The following is a 16,574-nucleotide window of genomic DNA, read 5'->3' as shown; positions in this document are numbered from 1 at the left end:
ATGTTACCCTTTAACATGTACTAGTACGCAGTACGCACCAGTGTACAACACACTTTTAGGCTTCAGGTTTATACTATATTATTAATCAACAAAATATTGGGTTTCTCTACATCAAATAAACATTAAAAGGAGGAATTCTCTCAAACAAACAAACAAAAAAATATTTTAAAATGTAATGATTTAAAATTGTATTCAAGGCGGTTCCTTTAAATTAGCGGTGTCGTAGATCCTTCATGAATGAAGCCACGTGATCAAACATCATATGACGTCTGATGATTTCAGTACAAGAGAAAGCGAATCCGAGCAACAATAACACATTTACACATCTGATTTCACTCAAACACACTTTGGATCCTCTACTCACATATACACGCTCATACAGAAAGGCATCTGTTATAACTGGTGAGTCGACTCTATTATTGATACATCAAATGTGTGACAGTGTTGTTGTGCTGAGTGTGCATGCACACTTCCACTCTCTCATCATATGCATATAGTCTATCTATCATATACCTGAAGCAGCTGTTAAAACGCACGTGCATTTATTATTCAAAATGTAAACAAGCTGCTGTGTATCATAAACGTATTTAATAAGCGTGATTGGATTCAAGAGACGAACAGCCTATGGGGATTCCCTGTGTGAATTAGAGGCATTATAGTGACAGTCAGGGGGATGTGCAGAAATATGTGGATAGACGCACACACACACACACACACACACACACACACACACACACACACACACACACACACACACACACACACACACACACACATCAGCACAAAGCTGCTGTTTCATCATAAGGGCGCTGTGCGCTTCAGCACCAGGTAGGGCGCGTGTTTGTCAATATGAAATGATGCTGTATTCATATATTTATATCTAACTAGGCGAATGGGATCTTTTATTATCCAGTCTTTTGATCACAGATCTATGACAGGTAAATATCGGAATGAAAAGGGGATTTCATTTGTTCGCTAATCAGACGTCTTTTCCTGTGGGCATGAAAAAAGTGTGTCGCTTTGTTTGTTTAAATCAGATCGTAGATGCTGATTCATCATAATGCTGTTCAGTTCATGTATGTCTTAGCTCAGAAAGCAATTACCAGATATATGTCAATGTGATTAGTATGTGTTATGTAGTATGACATTCAAAAGCAGATGATTTTAGTCTGATCTCGTTTGCAAGATGTTTAATAAACGTGTGTTTTATTAAACGCTGGAATGTGCTTTGACCTGTTTGAATGCTTGTGTGTTTGTCATTTAGAGTTTTAATTCCGTCAAATGTAATTTCATGCTAAACTGTCTTAAGAATGATGTAAGGCTTATTTTCTGAATTAAAATTGGTTTACTCTTATGTTATAATACGCATAAAACAGGAGCAGCAGGAGCATGTTTTTGTTGACCACAATTCTAAGCATCAAAAGCACTCCTGTGTCCAGTCTGCCATGAGCATCAGTGATCCATATTGAGCTGAAGGTTAGAATGACACTGTAAACGCTTTTTTTTTTTCATTACCCATGACTTTATACCTTGGCTGTATTTGAAATCATTTTTAGAGTATAGGATTCAAATATTTAGACAGCTTTAATGGCATTGCACATACTTGGTATTGCTATGTCCTGGTAACAAAAAAAAAATTTCACCATTGGAAAAAAAGAAAAGAAGATACAGTTCATTAAACGCACATTGATAACATGCCCAGTAGTGTAATGAAGTTTATAGTTTGATATATTTTAAAATTTAACTTGCCCTGAACTGCTGTATAAAAAACCCACTTTTTTATATGTAGTTGAACCTTGTCTGAAAGTATGGCAGTGTGGTTTCATTGTGTTCATTTGTTTACCTAACAGCTAACATATCATTGTATTTTTGTTTGCTGATATTGAAATTTTAGTTTGGAGGATAGAATTATTCCAATTTAAGAGGATTTTGAATGAGGTGTTATACAGAACCTTTGCATTTATATATTTGGACAAATGTATAGATCTTTTGACAATGGCTTGGGCAAACCTAAATTTGCATTGCATTTATAAGGATGCCCCATTTGTGTCATAAACCCCATCTATTCATGTGTAATTACACCTGCCAGAACAGGTAACAAGAACAGATGAGCACCTTCATCGAGCAGCAGGGGTTTGGATAGTGGCTTTCTTTTGAAAGATGTATGGTCTATCACATGCCTTGTATAAATCCAGCCTCCCTTTTGCCTGTGATACAGGCTTTGACTGGTGTTTCTGTTTAACATGAGCAGCCATTCATTGTCTGAAGCTCTGCTAGAACAGGAGTTGATGCAACCTAAAGAAAGTGTTTAATGAGTGGAGGAGGTGCTCCTCACATCTTCCATTTCTTATGCCATCACTGCAGAAATTACAGTCCCTGAAAGAGTCCTTAAGTACAGTGTTATCTGAATGCAGAGCTCTAGCAGCACAGGACTCCAGAAAAGATCAATAGGGTTTTGAGGGGTGTTGGGAGGGGTGTTGATGATGAAACTCGGTGTAAGTGAGGATGTCTTTTTTTTTATTTTACTGCAGTCGTCTTTTGCCTGCTGTTGCTAGGCGTTTTTTCTTTCTTTCATTATTTTTTTGAGGTGTAACACTGTGCAAGAATGTTTTATTTTAGTTTTATTCAAAGATGTTAATGTAGAGTGGAATTAATGAAGAATAAGCCATCAGAGAGTTTGAATTTAACAAACAATTGTATTTAAAGACTAAAACAGCTCTCAATAGCTATGGATGTCACAGAATAGTTTTATTATTCATGCCATGTCATAGTGTATTCTAATTTTGATTATTTTGAAATCAGAATGGAAATCATATGTAATTTAACCTAATTTACCATTGGTTACTTAATTTCAGTTTCTTAACATTTCTTTTTCTTTCTTTCATACATTGCCCTTTCACAAAAGAAAAAAAAAAACATGTTCAAGAACTGTTAATGGAACCAAACAAGATTTAAAAAATCATAGCTTTTTTAAGTTAATAAAGAACCAGTTGATGGGTTGACCCTTGGCCGTTTTTATTATTTGACCTAGGTAAGATTTTTTTTCCCATTTGATGACCTCTTTTAGCTGTTCAACAGGTCATTCAAGCTTGTTCGTTAAGTGAAGTATAATTCACACATGCTCAATTAAATCTGTTTTTTTCTTGCTTTCCTACATTTAAGTCTTTTCCCTAAGTCCCATTCTCCAAGAATGTCTATGAAACATGCTTGGAGAATGGGACTTCTCTGCTCTTTATTATAATGTGGTTCTAGTACATTCGGTTTGTTTCTCCCCTGTCATTTAACTCTGGCATAAGTTTATCAAAGCTTAGTTTTCTCATTCTAGTTTTGCATACAAAGCCTTACCCATGTGTGTGACGGCAAAATCAATACAGCATTAGAAAGAGAATGATCTTTTTATAATATTTGAGGGTGACTTCAAATGTCAATAATCAATCTACCTTTCAATTCAGTCTCTTTGCCAAAGTTAAACTCAATTGTTATCACAGCTGACTGATTAGGCTTTTTTTTCCTGAAATGTAAGCAGGGTTGACTTTGAGAGAATACTTCTCAAGATCTTCTTGGGCAGCCCCACTCATCTGTCATTGCAGTTTCCCCTATCAACAGGACTACTTGGGTTATTGACAGTTAATGGTGCATCGTCGCTTCTTCACTGCTGAAAGCATCAGAATAATTTGCATTTCCTTTTCACGCTCTGAATAGCCGCTAGTTTATGGCTTCCCTGCCCTCCGCACATAAATTGGTGCCTGCCTTGAAGAAACACAACCTCAGTCATAAGCAGAGTCTGATTTTTAATTTGCAGTTAAATGGTGCTCAACACATGCAGGTTGTTTGATAATTGACTTGACTCTGTTGAAGTGAGAGATGATTAGATCTTTATAGCACTACTTGTTTTTTCTCCTTTTTTTCTTTTTTCGTTTTACTTGATGAGGCATGTGAAAAAAAAGAGGTGCTGATCATGCATGAAATTAAATATAGGGTTTCTAAGCCAGTGGCAGTCTTAATTAAGGGCCATCATGGCTTCCAAAAGGTCAGCAGGTTGGACAATGACTTGAATGTACATTAGTGGGCTGAAACCTGCTGGCTTTCATTAAAATATACAATATTTTTTTTCCCATTTTCATTCTACTGTTATTCTTAATAGCTGAACTATGTGTCATGAGTAATACTAGTGGTGAGCTTATGGGGCTTAAAGAGATTGTTTACAGAAATGTATAAATCCAATACTGACTTACTTTCAAAGTCTCAGTATGTTTTTGTGTGTCCAAACAGTGGAATTCAGTGGTCACCTCCAAACACTGGTTAACAACATTGTTTACCTTCTTTTGTGTCCTTCAAAGAAAGAAATTAATGATTAGGGTGAGTAAATTATGACAGGATTTTTTTCTGTTTGTGTAAACTATCCCTTCAAACTCCAAATGTTTTAGAAACACCCAGAATATGTTACCTTGTCATTCTCACTGTCATTATCTTGAGTTTTCATGTCAGGTAATTTGTCACAATTGCAAACATTCAGAGCTTCAATCTTTTTAATGTTGCACATTAAAAACACATATTTAAATGATTGTGGAGCCTTCCATTTTAAGAACAGCACTGAAATAACTAGAAGAACTAGAAAAGTGTTACACTCTGCACTGAAACAAAAACTTTGGTGAATTTGCCAATATATATATATATATATATATATATATATATATATATATATATATATATATTTTTTTTTTTTTTTTTTTTATGTTATTTTTTTTTTAAATACCCTAGGGTGAAAGATTGTTTCTTTGTATGGTGACTGGTTGGTTTTTTCCAACTTGGACAATGAATAAACTAATAGGTTTGAAAATATGTGGTAATAAAGATAAAACTTTTTTTTAATGTCCTAAACTTTTACCTTTTTAAAAAGGTGACTTGATGAAGGAGATCCCTAGAATTAGTACATGTACTATAGATGACATACATTTACATGTTTTTTGCTAATTGTAAAGAAATACTTCACCACAGAAAACTGCCACTGACCACCAATCACATATTTCAGAGAGCTGTGTAATAACTTCAAGAGCAGTGAAATTAGTTTGTTTTCTTCTATTCGTGGGTCACATTGTGCTGTAGAGGACAGGTAAATGGGGCAGGTTGGCATTTCTTTAGCATAGCCCAGCCCAATGGCATCCATCTGTGGACTAATCCCTGAAGCCTCGGTAAAGCAAGGCAATCATTAACACATGACACAGCGACGAGACTCAAGGCCACAGTGCTTTTGTTGGCTCAGCATTTATCATATGTATATGTACTGTAATTTATTTATCATTGCATGTATCTCTAGACCTTGCAGGTTTTAAACACCCTCTAAATTTATGAAGGCTGGCAGGGTTTGAAGGTTGGAAATGATCACTGTGGTCATTCGAGTTCAGCTCCACAGCCTCCTAATTGGTGCCTTGGTAGGGGTCCTTGCTGAGATCAGGGTTTTTTTACCCTTCGTTTTGCAAGCTAGCCCAAATGTGCTGATGACACATTTTTCACAAGGCTGTTTCCTCCAACACCCCCCATGTTCCCTCGCTCTATTTGTTCTTTATTTCTCCCTCAATCTCTGTTCCTCTCTATTATTTTACCTGCTTTCTTGTAAGTGCCTTCACTCAGCATTTTTAGTTTTCCTGTGGGTCTGATGTCTATTCTCTACAGATAATCAGCTCTGATTAGTCAGAGTTCTTTCAATGGTTTTAGTCAGCTAGACACTTGTTTGACATCATGTAACATAAGCAAACAACAAACAGTTATAATGTAATACTGCAGAAAAACCTTTATCTTCATACTTAAATCTCAGTTGAACAGACAGTAATTCCAGTCTGGAGACAGTAGTGTACACTGTAGTTTTTAACCATCTATGTTACCAAGTAACATAGATGGTTAAAATTTAATCCAAACCAACATCCAACATTTAACCCTTACCTTAACTTTAACTGTCTTCTTTATATGTAGTTGTGTGTTTTTTTCCATTGTTTCATATACAGATGGGGACTAAATATATTCACTGTTCTATAAGAAATTGTGGGGTTCTCTTAACATAGAGATTCACAAAGCAAATTATTTTCGGCTATCAGCATACAGTGCATGTAAAATATTAAAATATTTAGTGAAGCACCAAGTACTTTAGGAATATTTAGCATTATCTTCCATTGTAAAATACATAATTTGGGGGGGAAATATAATAGGAAATGCATATTGCAGTATTAAGTTTTAACATTTATATTTTTAGTCCACACACACTCAAGCAGGTGATTTCACCAGTGCGTGGCAGAGCCTGTGTGTTTGGCAGCCACTGGGGTGGTAGAAAGCCACTGACCCAAAAGAAGGTGTGTGGTGTGTAGACAAAGAGAGGCATGTCTGATAGCTGCTGCTGTCTGTTCCCATGTGACAACATCCCCGCTGTGACACATCTGCTTCAATGCCTCTTCTCAGGGCATCATCTCTGTTGGTGCCCTGAGAAACGTGCAAAAAATAATATCTTACCTGGCCAAAGACCCTATTATCATTGTCATGATAATAGGGTCTTTGGCCAGGTAAGATATTATTTTTTGCACGTTTCTGTAGTTTTTGTTACATGAGCTTAATGATACAGTTTGTTGTGAATGACTGTAACTTTATAAAAGTGTTATTCAAACATTTACATAAAAAATAAAACCAGCACTATAATGGGTTTGTCTTTCCAGGATCTGACATTGAGGTCTAAATAAAAAATAAGTTATTGGTAGTTGGTTAAATTTTCTGTTTATTGTTGGTTTTGGTCTTATCTTCCTACAAAGCAGCAGTTGCAGGTTCTGGTGATTTCAGTTCTTTGCAATAACCTCTTTTTATAGCTGTACCTTGGTTGTCACAACCCTAGAGTTTTATGTTTTGTTCCATCTCTCCGATTTTCGTTATGTCCTGATTGCTATGTCCTGATTCCACATCTAGTGGTACTTAAAAATAAAAGTAGTTCTGGCCAGAACGTTAGCATAAAGAGTCTGATTGTGTAGTGCAGCAGAGTTTGTCCATAAGACTTGATTAGTGAGTGTGTTTATGACAGTGTATTTGACGGATTGTTTGTATTGATTTGGATTGTGTTTGAGAAAGTTTGTGCTTGTTGCATTTGACTTCTACTGTCAACTCAACTTGTTCTTGTTTTTGTAAATACTTTGCAAATATATTGTAATTGTTAAACACTTGTAAAGTAGTAGGGAGTCTGAGGCCATTTTTGTTTATTATTAAACTTTCTTGATCTTCATTTATAGTTAGTCAGGTAAGCGAACTGTATTTTATTCTTAGTTATAGTTTTTTTTAAATAAATAAACTCTATATTCTAATTGTTATTTTGGCCTGGTAATCTGAAATTGATCTCCCATTTTTCAATAAAAGCACTACTGTTTTTCAAACTTGCTGCCTTTCATGCGTAAGAGGGCTGCAGAAAACAGAACTGCAGGAAATACTGTGGCCATGAACTGTGATAATATGTATTATTTGTGTTGCTTGCCTCGGAAAGCACCAACAAAGAGAAGCACACTTTTTTTGATCATACTTTAAATTATTGATTTGACATGAATAATATCTTAAATTGCATCACTTGCTGAGAAGAAAGGTGCTATAGATGTGCTATGTGCTTTCTAAGCTTTATTTATTTTATTTTTGTCGCTTTGTGAATGATAAAACGGTGAATAAAAAATTCCAATAAGGGAGACTTGCATTGAGGGAGGAGCCTGGATCATATGTGGAGATCAGAAATTTCACAAAGGCTTGAAGTAACCACCCAGATCACCCTATACTTCATAGTAACAAATGTAAAAAACATTTGTTAGTTTTTGCTATGGCTTTATTTTTCAATCTGTTGCTTCTCTAATGACAGGCAACCAGAAATTTCTTTCCTGTGTGTCTATCCTTCGGACTGAGAAACTTCTGTCTGATCTTTGTGAACACTCTTTTGTGTTCACAGACCTGTCGAGTGGGGCAGTGGAGAGTGGCTCTCGTGGTATGACTACTACAAATAAGGGCAACAAAGCACTGAAGGTATGTTCAGATTATATTTCTAATTATTGATTCAAATCAGCAGAATGAAATTATTAAACCACTAAAAAATTACACTGCAATTACACTTATGGAAGCCTGTTTCTGCAGCTAAATAAAACTTTTTATCTCAGAATTCAGACTTTTTTTTTTTAGGACTGCATGATATAAACTTGCAATGGCAAGTTATGAAGCAAGATATTCTATGTTCTCCTCAGAACTGGACTTTATAACTCGCAGTTATGAAAAAATGCAAGATGTAAACCTGAAATTGCAAAAACAATTGTGAAGCCCTTTTTATTTTTTATTCAATGGTGGATCCTTCAAATTTCCTATTGGTTACATTTGGTACCATGAACTAAAAATGAGGAAAATATTTTACAGCATTGAGAACCAAGATAATGATATGCTTTTCAAGCTTGATACCAAAGACCATTCCAATTGCCCTCAGTCTCCCCTGGGTTCCCTTCCCTCTCTTCTCTCTTGATCTCGTCCCATGTGGTTCCCTGTAGGTGAAGCGAGAGCCAGGTGAAAATGGCACAAGTCTTACTGATGACGAGCTGGTGTCTATGTCTGTGCGGGAGCTGAACCAGCACTTGCGTGGTCTGTCCAAGGAGGAAATCCTGCAATTGAAACAACGGCGGCGCACGCTCAAAAACCGTGGCTATGCCGCCAGTTGCCGTGTCAAGCGTGTGACACAAAAGGAGGAGCTGGAGAAACAGAAGGCGGAGCTTCAGCAGGAGGTGGAGAAGCTCGCCTCGGAAAATGCTAGCATGAAGGTGGAGCTTGATGTTCTGCGCTCCAAATATGAGGCTCTCCAGAGTTTTGCCAGAACTGTGGCCCGCAGCCCTGTTGCCGCTGCCAGGGGCCCCATCACATCTGTCATAGGGCCCCTTATACCAGGCAAAGTGGCCGCCACCAGTGTCATCACCATTGTCAAGTCCAAAACAGAAGCACGGTCGTAATGCACAAACGGGGTACATTTGTAAGTACATTGGTCAGCGTATTTATCAGGCACAGTGTTGCTTAAGTTATATGACATGACAAAATTCAGCAAGACCTGCTCTTTGATCATAAAAATATAAACAGACAACACTAAAGTCTCTGATGTAATTTACAACCCTTGTTAATGAACAACAATTGTTGTTCACTTGAGGTTCACCCAGAAATTATTAGAAACATTTGCCATGTAGTCACCATCATGTTGTACTAAACCCATATGACTTGGTCCATGGAACCCAAAAGTTATTTTTGTGCTGCTTTTTTCCACACATTGACTAGCAAATGTCAATCTCTACAAATGTTTCTAAAATGCACCGTAAAAGTATCATAAAAACAAGTAACGCGAGTTACGTAATCAGATTACTTTTTTCCAGTAACTAGTAAAGAAACGCATTACTTTTAAATTTGTAACAATATATCTAAGCTACTTTTTCAAATGCAACTTACTTTGTTTCCCCATTTATTCAGTGATACCTCTCCTGCCCCCATGTTGGGGGGAAATGAAAATGAGGTGCAGAGACACTTTCTTCTGACTGAGGCCTTTATAGTTGCCAAAAATATAACTTGTGTTTTTTGTTATTAAAAAAACAAACAAACAAACAAGCCCAGCTCTGGTGACAAAAAGTAACACAAAAGTAACATAATGCATTACATTTATTAATGCAATTAGTTAGGTTTTTATAGAGAAATGCAATAATGTAATGCTTTGTTTTTAAAAGTAACTTTCCCCAACACTGTCTGTCACTGACAACGCCAAATTTAAATCTGTGCATGCCCTAATGGAACAGAGGGAAAGATTATTAATTAATAACTTGAATTTAAATGTGTTCCTGAATTTTTTTTATCCTTTTTGTGGCTGGGCAGACATGGCCACTGTATGCTTTCATTGTATGGAAAAGAGTGTGTTCCATGGAAGAAAATTAATCATACATGTTCAGATTGATGAGAGGGTTCATGTCAGTTTTCATTTTCTCGTTTTTGGGCTAACTGTTCCCTTTAGTGTAGACTTAAGTTACCTGTGCTTGATATTTTCCACTGACTGATATACAGATGAGGAAAACTAAATATATTCACTATTCTATCAGAAATGGTGGTGTTCCCTTAACATAAGGATCTTGAAATTCACAGAGCGAGCAAAAATTCTTTTTAACTATCAATTATCTTTCCTGTTAAGTTCAATTCCATTTGTGGAATGATGTTTACAAGTTATATTCTGAGGAATATGACCAGGAGAGGCAATAAACTACTGTATTTATGCATGGGAGAGCAGAGGCCCAGTTGAGCTGTCTGGCAGGTGATGTTCATCTATTGCAGACATGAGACATAAGAAAGCCTTTTCCTAAAGATATCGGAGAGAGAGGAGGCATTTACTTGTTTTTAGAAAATATTTGAAGTTGGTAAACCGTGTTGGTAAAACTGATCATTCTAGCTTTGTTCAGAGTCGTATTGCTGTAGTTTTGTTGTTCTGTGCTTTGTGTGGATGGGCTGGTCTCAGTTAAATTTCCTGAAGCAACCCAACACAAGCTTTATTGTTGAATCGTTAGCAAATGGTCTCTGATGTCTTACTCCAGCTACTTTGTTTTTTCTTTCCTGAATAACAAAACAAGAAAAAAAATTATTTATATGAACAAAAAATAGTTTGATATCAATTTTGCAATTGTACCAAAAGTGGCTTATTATTGAAGTCTGATTGCTTTTCTAGTAAGTAGGCGCGTGCAGTGGGGTAGCGAGTGGCGTGCTGTGTATGTGGTCAGGTGGAAGTGTTGTTCACTGTGTAAGTGTCCAGCTGTATTCTTTAAATGAATATTATAAAGTAATATAGACAGTGTACAGCAGCCAGTCATTCATATTGGCTCCTTCCATATCTTTGTAATGAAGATGTCTTGCACTCAGAACATCTGGGTTTTGTTGAATAACATAATTTCCAGCTTTACTGCAGCTAACTAAAACAAACCCAATGTGACTCTTCATAATGGTGCATAGCCAGTCTGCGGTTCTCTTCCAGCACAGGTCGTTGGGCAAAACACAATTTATCCTTAATGTTTCGAGGCAACGTGTTAACAAAATAGCAAGACCTGAATTAAAGTTATGGTTCTGTTCCAAAACCTAGTGAACTGTCCATTTTAAGGTATCATTTGTACTCTCCCAACATGAAGTCATCTCAAAAATGCCAAATAATGAAAGATGACAGAACAAGTGACAAACTAACTAAAAAAAAGAAAAAAAAGAAAGATGAATGCATCCAACTATTCTCCAAACCACTATATAATAAATAGGAAAATATAAAAGTGGGGGGAGCAGGAGAATGTGACTTGATTTCATTGTGACACAAGTGGAGCTTAAAGTCAGCCAAACAGGAAAGGTGGATAAAGCCATTACATTTACCTATAATCATTGCTAAAATGTTTGCACTGTAAAAAAAAAAGAAGAAAAAAAGTTGTTTCAACTTAAAAAAGCCTTAAAATTTTGAGTTTACTCAACTCAAATATCCACGTTTTCATGTAGTACAATTTTACATTTTAGGTTGACTAAACTTAAAATTTTAAGGCAGCATGAATCATTACGTTTTTAAGTTGAATCAACTTTTTTTTACAGTGTATATAAATTACCAAAAGCTAACTTTTTATACCCAACATTTTTTTTTAGTATTGATTTACTGTTTATTAGACATATTGTTAGGCAGGCTTAGCAACTTTCAAATGTCAAACTCTATTGAAATCACCTGTGAGTACAGTGTCTCTACCTAAATAGAATGTTTCTGATCAGTCACTTATTGTACGAGGCACAATTTCAGTTTTAATGCCGCCTACCGTATGTCTACAGATGGCAAAGCAGTCTCTCACTAGGGTTTGGAACAGAGCTATAATGTGTAAAAAGTCAACCCTGTCATCTTGCTCATGTTCTGTATCTGATGGACAGATCTTGTCTCTGATTCGCAGCAGAACTGCATACAGTGTAAGATGTTTGCTTCATGAGACTTCTCTGTGAGAGATGATCAGAGTAAGTAAAATGCACTAATGAAATGGGCTTATTTTGATATGCTTCCCAGTTGTTATCTCAGGACATATATTCAGTGTAATATAAAGATTAAAAGCACCAGAAGTACTTCGACTTGTAGCCCTGATGAGTGTGCCACAGCTGTGAAAATCAGCTGAATGGTTGTGAAGTGAACAGAAACTGAATACATACACATGCACATAAACATACACATACACATATACACTTTCTGGCAATGGCAAAGTATTAGCAAATCTGAGAATGCAGATCATTGACTGCAGTTTATTTAAAGTGATAGTTCGTCCAAAACTAAAAATTCTGTTATACACCCATGTTGCTCCAAACCACAATGACTGAGGTGAAATTTCTGGTCTGCTTTTTATATACATTTAAAGTCGACAGTGATTTTTACTGCACAGTTCCAAAAAGAAAACAAGCAATGTATGTTATAATTAAAGTAATGCAGACTTGTGTGTTCTATCATCCAAGTCATATAAGGCTTAACAATAATTTATTCTCTGCAAATCATTCCCTTTAACATCAGTTCTAATAAAAGGTTTTCACTCCAATACACAATGTTATTCGTGTTATATATAATGTCTATCATTATTATTAAATAATTGTGTAATAAAGGAGGATAATGTACAGACAGCAAAATGAACCCTTTTGGGTAATAAAAAGTCTAATCTTGACCACCTGTTGGGGATGACAGCTTTCATTTATGGATGAACTATTTCTTTAAGAAGAAATTAACACATTCATACTGATTCACTGTGACAGGAATGCACTGCCCTCTTACCTCAACTCCTTCTTTTTACATTGTAGATTCAAGGCCAGATTCTGAAAACATTCTTCCCGCCATCAGAAAGAGTTTGTGCTATATGCATTTCACGTTTTCAGCATATAGGGTGCATTCTTTCAGCAGTTTGTTTTAAAGCTCATTGCTCACATAATGCACTCAACACATCCACACATCTTGTTTTCTTGTTTTGAAAAGCAGTTTTTTGGAGTTTTTCTTCTGAGGTCTTCAGCATACTTGTTACGCACAGCACTTCTCTGTGGTGTTTAATGTAGTTCTTGGATAAGTGCCACTGTACCCTTATGTGCACATAAATTATTGATACTCTTGACCAATGATGTTTGTGGTAGTTTGTATTTTAGCACTACTGTAAAAGGATTGCTGAGAAGAAAGATATTTCAGTGAGATACAGTCACTGCTGCAAAGCTAAATGTGTGTTTATTAGCTCTGTTCCGATCTTAGTTAGCATCCTAATGCATCATATGCACATTCCTGACTCAAAGGCTGTACCAGTAATCTGCTTTCTAAAAAAACCCAAGTCATTGTTGCATACAGTATATCTAATTCCAAAAATTAATTGGTTAATTAAAAAAAAAATGGATGTTTAGGAACATTCTTATGTCAGAATCAGTTGTAACTTCAAGCTCTTTTACACCTACTGTGTCAATATCAGTTTCATTTCAGTTAACATGTCTATGTAGCTCACTAAGTTTTGGGACAGCTGTTGTGATTGCTACTAATTAATTGTATTTTGACTATATTCATTTAATAAGTAGGCTATGCAACATGCCTTGTTATTGTTTTTATGGGCCTTGAATCATTAATGAATCAAAATTTAACTTTTTTTTCAGTCAGCACATTAATGGAAATGTTATCAGCTTTAGGCTGATAATTCATCACTTTCTTTGTTTGCTGAGCAAGTGACTGTACACGGTTTTATATTTGGCACTCAGAGTAGTTCTTTGTCTCAGATTTGTGGTTCAATGAAAAGATATGAAATGTGAGGTGAATGTGGTTGGTGAACATTGATAGAATATGTTTTGGTTATTTTTATCAATGGGTTGTTATAAGATATATTGCAGTGCTTTGTATGAAACACCGTAACAAATGGGTGAATTGTAACTATTTATTGATTAAATTGTACTTTTTTGCAATCTAGATACAACACTGTATTCATATTTAATGACTGTGGATTTGAACCATGCAGTTAACCATTTTTCAGATGTGGCTAAGTTATTGATTTACTGTTGTATATAATGTATGTTTGTTGAATTACAGCTTCTTTTATTTTGTATATGACTAATAAAAATGTTTTGAGAAAGATTCAGAACTACAGGTAATACTTATGAATATATACAAAATCCAAATACTTCCGATTATATACAGTATCATCATTTCTCTCAAATTGTCATTTGAGAAATCTTTTATTACCCAGTTTGAGATATGATGATTATATAATTTCATCCAGTAACCAAGTATATGTTTGGTTATGTTCCATGGCACCGTTATTGACCCAATTCGATTCATATAAAAATAAACCAGTGGGGAAGGCTTATTGCTGCTCATTTTGGTTTTAGGGGACTGCTATCATTTAGATGGCACAATTTCTCTCTCTGTGATCCAAAAAAAGATGTCAGTCGACCTAGTTCAAGCAACCTCTGAGAACATATTTTTGGCCTGACGTGAGTAAAACATTGGAGTCATGAGCGATGTTGAGGTGTGCCTGTCCTAAATTTGGTTCGTTAGCATACAAGGCAATTTTTCCTCTATGTTTAGAAGTGTTCACTGTTTTTATGTATATGCTTCATTTTTTAAGATTGACTCTTTTTTTTCCAAGGCATTGTTAGATGCCAGTGGTTCCTGTAATAGCTATGCAAAATTTTGATTTCAAAAACAGTATTATAGCTACTATATACATAACTATATATTATGATTTTAAATTAGTATTTAACCTCAGAATGATCTCAAAGTAAAAAGAAGTCTAATTTTGTGGTGGCTGTGCTTTAAAATAAAATTTTATAATCTTAATTCAAGTGATGAAGATTTTGAAAATCTGACAGTAATCAGTGTTTAGTACTATTGTAAGGATAACCCTGTCTGGTTTATATGTTTGAAAATGAATAATAGTTGAGAGCATTCATTAGAAATTTGGAAAAATAATCAAATGTAATCAGTTACATTACTTTAATAAAGTAATTGAAATAGTTACACTACTTATTACACTTTAAATAGGGTAATCTGTAACCTATTACATTTCCAAAGTAACCTTCCCAACACTGTACATAACAACGTTTAAAATGTAAAATGTACTTACATTTTGTTGTAATTTGATATTAAAAAATACTTCTTTTTATATATTCAAAATAACAAAAAATGATATTACCATACCATTAGTGTAACCACAACAGATATCGAGGGGCATCTTAATATTCTAATAAGTGATTAATCAATAGAGTAATCATTAATCATTGAGAAACCACTGAAATATGACAGAAAATCTGCTCTCTATATTAGATAGGCAATTATTGTAATTATTATATAGTGGCTGACCAGTTCGTTGGACATTAAGATCTCCTCAGAGATATGCTCCCCTCCAGAGGAGAGCCCAGACTGCCCCCAGGATATGAGTTATTTGGCACATGGAGGGGAGAGGTGAACGGATGGGTGATGTAGGACAGCATTTGTCATTCTTACCCACTTCTGCAGCAGGTGCTTGCCCCAGATCTCTCAGCCTGGAGCCAGTGGCACAATTAATGGGGCTCATGCAGCATCATCATCGAGACTCTTCCGCATCTCTTATATCTAACAACATAGCAGCTGACCCCTGAGGGAGAAATATAGCATGTCTTTGGCTGTGTTAGGAATAGAATACTAGCTTGCTATTTACCTAGATTCTTCACAAGTTGTATGTAAAATGGATAATTTAATGTAACAATAATTGTTGCAAACAATGGTGTGGTTTTCAATCAAGTTATCATTTTGCAGGGAAAAATTTGTTTTTTATTAAATGTTATATGAAAATTTAGCAGTCTGACCAAATAATAAAATAGATGTTTATTAGTTTCTTTACTCTCATGTATGTTAATGTAATTTTTTTTCTTTTACTTTTAATGACACACGTTAATGTTGGCTTGACAAAATTTTAAAATACTTCTTAAATGCCAGGCCATATTAAACTGTTACGTTCATATCTGTTTTTTATCTTTGGTTTTTCCCATTGTCTCCCCCTGTCATTTTGTGATCATTTGGTTTAGTCCTTGTTTGTGTAATCACCATCACCTGTGTTTAATTATGAGTTACCCTTTATAAGTCTGTCTTTGAGTTCAGTGTATTGTCGGTCCTTAACGTTGTATACGTGTGTGAAGATCTTTGTGTTCCTGCCTGTTCCTGCCTTTCTTCCTCTTGAAGATTAATAGTAAATATTGTGTTTGTTAGAATCTTGTCTATCGTCTCGTCTCGTCCTGCACGCATCTACAAAACAAAACTCTTTAGACACCAGTAGACCTTAAAGATTAAAAAACATTTAGCATGCTTAGTATTGTTAACATGTTGCTGGGTGTTGCTAGGTTTTGTTAGCATTGATAATCTGAGAATTTTACAAAAATATAAACATTTTAATAAAAGTATACATCATAAATTATAGAATGACTTTATCATAGCAGTCATGCCTAATGGTTAGTGAGTCGGACCATTGAGCAAGGCACCAAACCCCTAACTGCTCCCCTGGCGCCGCAGCATTGGCTGCCCA

The 16,574-nt window shown here is 35.4% G+C and overlaps 1 protein-coding gene across 1 annotated transcript; it reads left to right on the top strand.

Annotated features, from left to right (window-relative positions):
* Nucleotides 1-280: 280 nt before the first annotated feature.
* mafga (v-maf avian musculoaponeurotic fibrosarcoma oncogene homolog Ga) lies at nt 281-14,149 on the top strand. The gene is made up of 3 exons (XM_073843240.1): nt 281-402; nt 7,958-8,031; nt 8,541-14,149. Exons 2-3 carry the CDS (start codon nt 7,996-7,998, stop codon nt 8,991-8,993), a joined length of 489 nt encoding a protein of 162 aa, XP_073699341.1. The 5' UTR covers nt 281-402; nt 7,958-7,995; the 3' UTR covers nt 8,994-14,149.
* Nucleotides 14,150-16,574: the final 2,425 nt, after the last annotated feature.

This window comes from Garra rufa, chromosome 1, assembly GCF_049309525.1.
Source record: "Garra rufa chromosome 1, GarRuf1.0, whole genome shotgun sequence".
In the NCBI taxonomy this organism is placed as follows: Eukaryota; Metazoa; Chordata; class Actinopteri; order Cypriniformes; family Cyprinidae; genus Garra; species Garra rufa.
This window is presented reverse-complemented; position numbering and strand designations above follow the sequence as displayed.